The 5,549-nt window shown below is 45.3% G+C and overlaps 1 protein-coding gene across 1 annotated transcript; it reads right to left on the bottom strand.

The window, feature by feature from the left end:
* Nucleotides 1-3,143: 3,143 nt before the first annotated feature.
* LOC137519414 (piggyBac transposable element-derived protein 4-like) lies at nucleotides 3,144-4,856 on the bottom strand. The gene has a single exon (XM_068238369.1). The coding sequence runs from the start codon at nucleotides 4,854-4,856 to the stop codon at nucleotides 3,144-3,146; it is 1,713 nt and encodes a 570-aa protein (XP_068094470.1).
* Between the last annotated feature and the right edge of the window lie 693 nt (nucleotides 4,857-5,549).

The raw sequence follows: 5,549 nt of genomic DNA, 5'->3' as shown, positions 1-5,549 counted from the left end.
CAGGTCCTGAATCCTTCCTTCTAAACTCTGCTACCTTGTAATGGAGTACTGCTCAACTCCCCCACCCCACCCCCACTACAGAACCATGCTCCCAGCTCACCCCTTCTTCCACATGATTGCATGCTCACCCTTTGCATAGCTGTAGAGAAACTAAAAGTACTCAGCTGCCTGGTATTCCCAGCACACCCCACATGTGCCACACACAGTGACATAGTTCACATGTACACAAGCAGATTAAGGCACACTGGAACATGGGATGTTGGCATCAGAATTCCTGAGGCTGGTAAGAGCTAGGCAGGAGCTGGAGAATAATAGTACGGACTGGATCACATTCCAAGTGCTTTTCTCAGTGCCACTGATTTAAAAAAAAAAAAAAAACTCTTGCTAATGTTATCCCATGTGTGTGTTCTCACTTGACCCATGTGATTTTTTTTTAATTTACCTATAGCATTACATTAGTGTGAGCTTTCCAAATCACTGGAGCTTAAAAAGCACTAGTAGTGTGAACCAGCCCTAAGAGCCACGGTCTCCAGTTATTTTATTCTCTTCCTGTACTATGTACATTTTAAAGAATTATTCCAGTTTAGTGCAAAAATCTGAATAACACATATCACTACGCAAAACATTTGGTAAATGAATGTCATTAGTTTTAGTCAACAGCTGCTATCACTTTCACAGGAAACTTTCTGCAAACCATGGCAAAAGTACATGGCCTGGTGTAAAAGATAGAGCCAAACAGTTTTCAGATACTTACTGTCGTTCTCCATTCCTGGTGCTGCTAAGTCAAGCTCAGCTACTTCTTACCCCACCTTTTTACCCCTGTCCTCCATTTGTACAGAAGAAGTCTGGCTGAAGGAACTCAATAGCTACAGTTGGTAAACTGCCCCCCCCCCCCCCCCCAATATAAATATTTCCTTTCCACTGATGGTACAAAGCTCACCTCCCTGAGTCTTCTCTGGGTCTTTTCTAAAGGACATGGGGAGAAAGTTCTATTTTCTCTTTAGTATTTTTCTTGGCTTCCTTCAGGAACCAGCAGGGGACAGTTCTTTTGTTTCCTTGTTTCCCACTGTGCCTCTCTCTCTTTTTACTCACGCTGGAGTACAACAGGCGCCTCAGATTTCTGATACACCGAGTCGGCACACAATTGACCTGAGGAAGCGGCTTATGCCGAGAATCGCGTTGTCACTGTGCTAAATGAGTTCAATACATATACATTTTAATAATTTCATACAATTTAATTTGAACCTTTTTTAATTAAAACGATTATATTTATCCTACAAATACATTTTTTCAATTGGGCGCCTCCTACTATCCTAATTAACCACTATATTACACCCTACTGCTGTAGGGTATTCGCTTTGCATACCTTGCGAGCCGAATAATTTTTCTTTTGGAGCCGCAACCGAGGACATCTAAGAAAAGGGCCAAGTGGGGACAGCTTTTCCCCATCTCGGCACACCAGTGGTTGCCTCTCAAAGCAACCCACCTTTGTGATAAACGCATAAGATCTATATTATTAAGTCCAACCAGAGGATATTACGCCAGATTGGGCTCCCGGTGTCTGTGTGTTTTGTCTCTTTGTCTCTTTTGTTTACTTGTTTCCCACTGTGCCTCCCTCTCTTTTTACTCACGCTGGAGTACAAAGCAGCGGTGCCTCCCAGCCACAGTTGTATCTGCAGCTGCAGGACAGGTATGGTTCATGTATTTGCTCTTATGTTTGATTCCATACAATGTTTTACCTGTCTAGGGCCTAACTTGGTGGGGGTGTGTATTTTTTATTTTTTTTTACAGTCTTAAAAGGATGATATTCCAAGGTTTTCTCAACCCCAAACAGCTTAATCTATCTAATAGATGCAACTAATGTTGCTTAATTGGCAGAAGCCTTTTTGTCATGATTGTACCACCAAGGGGTTTTCCCCTTATGGACCAGAGCAATTTTAACATTTCAGCACTCCTCCCATTCATTCGCCAATAACTTTATTGCTACTTATCACACCTAAATTATTTTTACATGTTTTTTTTCTCCACAAATTGGGCTTTCTTTGGGTGGTACTTTTCACTAAGAATTATTTTATTTTATTTGCATGTTAACAGAAATATTAAGAAATGCATTTAAAAAAAATCTGTGGGGAAAGAAAGGGTGCTGCGTAATATGTTGGCGCTATATAAATCTAATAAATAATAATAATAATAATAAGGGTTTTATTTATATGTGTTGGCTTTTTTTGTGGACAAAAATAATAATGAAGTGCACTATTATTTTTGTCCACTAGAGTACAGAAAAATCACAGCTTTTTATACTACAATATAACGAAAGTGAAAGTAGTGGGTTTTTCATTGAATAATCTCTGCTGTTCGTTACTCCAGAGATCATGTTACCAGTCACCAATCTGTCCTGTAACTGCCAGTCATGTGGCACACACGTGCATCAGGCATCAAAATCCATAGACGATTATTGACGCCCCTGGGACGGGAAGAGTACTCCAGTACTTCCACGGCTACTGGTTAAAGGGAACCTAAACTGAGAAGGATATGAATTTTTCCTTTTACAATAATACCAGTTGCCTGACTCTCTTGCTGACCCTCTGCCTCTAATACTTTTATCCACAGCCCCTCAACAAGCATGCAGATCAGGTGCTCTGACTGAAGTCAGAATGGATTAGCTGCATGCTTGTTTCAGGTGTCTGATTCAGCCACTACTGCAGCCAAAGAGATCAGCAGGACTGACAAGCAACTGGTATTGTTTAAAAGGAAAATCCATATCCATCTCAGTTAAGGATCCCTTTAATGTGTTTAAGGGGGGAAATCCAGCCACCATGGTGAAAGGTCTTTTTTTAATCTATAGCCCAGTCTGCTTAAAGAGAACCCGAGGTGGGATTTAACCCTCCTGGCGGTTCATTTCTGTCTGGAATTATGAGTCAAAAGCGGTACATTTTTTTCAAGAATTTTAGGCATCCAATTATTAAGTCTTAACTCACCAAAATATATCAGAATAAAGGCCTGTAAGATATCCTGCATATAAATAAAAGACTGTAACACAAATTTGCTGAAAAAATTAAATTTATCAATAAACTGAAATAGCAAAACTGTACAAAGAAGCAGCAGATTATATATACAGTATGTACATGCAGTACAGTGTATAACTAATACACCTCCCGTGTGTGGTAGATTTTAAAACATGGAACAGCACACAGGGCGACATTACAGTCCGGGCAGTAGAGACGGGTTTCTTTGCGGACTTTCTTACCCTTGCTATCCGTCTTGCTGCAGCAAACAACGCACATCCTAGTTGGAGCAGCTTTTTTTGGAGTGGGTGGAATATAGTCTGAAAAGTGGCGGCCAGTGAGGCGCTCAGGGTTGACAACATATGATGCACGGCGCCCAATTCGCACATCTGCTGATGAAGTCTGGTACTTCAGACATATGCTTTCGCACATTTTCCATATAAAGTCGGAATGCGTTCCTGGCCTGTCACTGCGTTGCTTATACAAAATGAACGCATTCCACAGAGATTGTTCCAGCAGATGCCGAAAAAAATTTTTGTAGTATTTTTTTTGTTGTTTGCGGACTGCGGGGTAGTATGTCATCGCCTGGTCAGCTCGGTCCACCCCACCCATTGTATGGTTGTAGTCCAGGATGACTTGCGGCTTGGCCAGGACTTTCCCTCCTCGCGTTGTGGTGGTGGCAGATGAAGCATCATGGACAGTGCTGAGCGTACACACGTCCTTCTTGTCACGCCAGCGGAGTGCCAACATTTTTCCCTTCTGCCAAGCCACAATGTCCCCAGATTTTAGCTTTTGCTTGGCGAAGGCAGTAGGCATTTCTCGCCGGTTAGGACGAACGGTGCCGTAGGCATCAGTTTTGTTCCTGATGAGTATTTCAAAAAGTTCAGGTGAACTGTAAAAATTATCTGTGATGACACAGTACCCCTTATTCAACAAGGGCTCCACCAAAGATAGCACGGATGAAGTCGCCACCCCGTAGCTGCTGAAAGCAGGGTTAAATTGTGTCCCTTTCCCGGTGTACAGTATGCTGTTCCAGATGTAGCCCGTTGATGCCTCGCATAACATGTAGGACTTCACTCCAAACCGGGCCCTCTTGGACGCGATGTATTGTATCCAGGACAGTCGGCCTTTGTACGCCATCAAGCTTTCATCCACACTTATGTCCCTCTGGGGCACATAAGTGTTGCGGAAGTTTTCCATCACCAGCTGAAAAACTTCCCAGATCTTTTTCAACTTTGGCGCTGGGTGGGTTGACTCTTCGAAGGCGGAGTTGTCTGCGAAGTGTAGAAACTTCATGATGAGTCCAAAACGGTACTCCGACATTACCGTGCCAAAGAAGGGGGTAGCGATTATTTTGTTCGTCGACCAGTACCATTTCTGCAGGGGCTTCCCCACCACCCCCTGCAGAATAATTAGTCCAAGGAACAGCCACAAGTCCTCCTTGGTGATAGGCTCCCACATCCTGCTCCTGGAAAAGGGACCTCGTGGAGCAGCAATTTCTTGCGCGGCGTAGCGGTTCGTCTCCACCACGATTTTATCAATAACAGCGTCACTGAAGAACAGCTGCAGGTAGGCCAGGGGGCAGTGATCACATTCAACCTTCAAGCCGGGCTCTCCAGTAAAAGGGAAACGGGGGGGCGGTGGTGGGGCCTGAGTGGTGTTGACTGGGCACCAAACACGTGCGTCACTAACCTCCTCCGTGTCGCTGGTGATGGAGTCGCTGTCAGAATCAGACGACAGGTTGCCAGGAGCATCACTGTCACTGGAGTCCTCCAGTGACTGCAAATCCGGATCGCTGTCCTCGAACTGCATCAGCGCTTCCGCTGTGAGACGCTTCGAGGATGACGCCATAGCAGGTGACAGGAAAAGAGCGTAGTAAAAATCCAGGCAGAGGTCGGTACACAGAAATCCAATAACAGGCAGAATCAGCAGGCGGAAAACGTAGCTCAAAATCCAGGCAGAGGTCGGTACACAGAAATCCAATAACAGGCAGAATCAGCAGGCGAAAAACGTAGGTCAAAATCCAGGCAGAGGTCGGTACACAAATCGGTAGGAAGATCAGATCACAGCACAGATCACAGCACAGCTCACAGCTCACAGCACAGCTCACAGCACAGCTCACAACCAAATGGCAACAGTGTATTGGATACACATGAATTTGATTCATGTGTATCCAATACAATGCACTTTGCAGCCAATGAACACAATTTTTCAAATTTCCCGCCCCACCCCCATGACGTCACGCCACCCTCTGATTGGCCGCCGGGTCCCCAAGAGAATAACAGGATATGGGGGTCCCGGCGGCCGGACATACATCGCTGCTGCTGGGGGAGAGAGGCAGGAGTCCCTGGAGAGCGCCGATCGCACAGGGACTCCTGCACCAAAGGTAAATTTGCCGCCGCTCTGATCATATGGCCGCCGGGTCCCCGCAAGATTACCGGGGATATGGGGATCCCAGCGGCCGGACAAACAATGCTGCTGCTGGGGGAGAGAGGCAGGAGTCCCTGGAGAGCGCCGATCGCACTCCTGCTCCAAGGGTATATG

This window comes from Hyperolius riggenbachi, chromosome 5, assembly GCF_040937935.1.
Source record: "Hyperolius riggenbachi isolate aHypRig1 chromosome 5, aHypRig1.pri, whole genome shotgun sequence".
Classification (NCBI taxonomy): domain Eukaryota; kingdom Metazoa; phylum Chordata; class Amphibia; order Anura; family Hyperoliidae; genus Hyperolius; species Hyperolius riggenbachi.
This window is presented reverse-complemented; position numbering and strand designations above follow the sequence as displayed.

What these genes read in the sequence shown, in the direction of transcription:
- LOC137519414 (XM_068238369.1), bottom strand. Translation starts at nt 4,856, where the DNA reads ATGGCGTCATCCTCGAAGCGTCTCACAGCGGAAGCGCTGATGCAGTTC.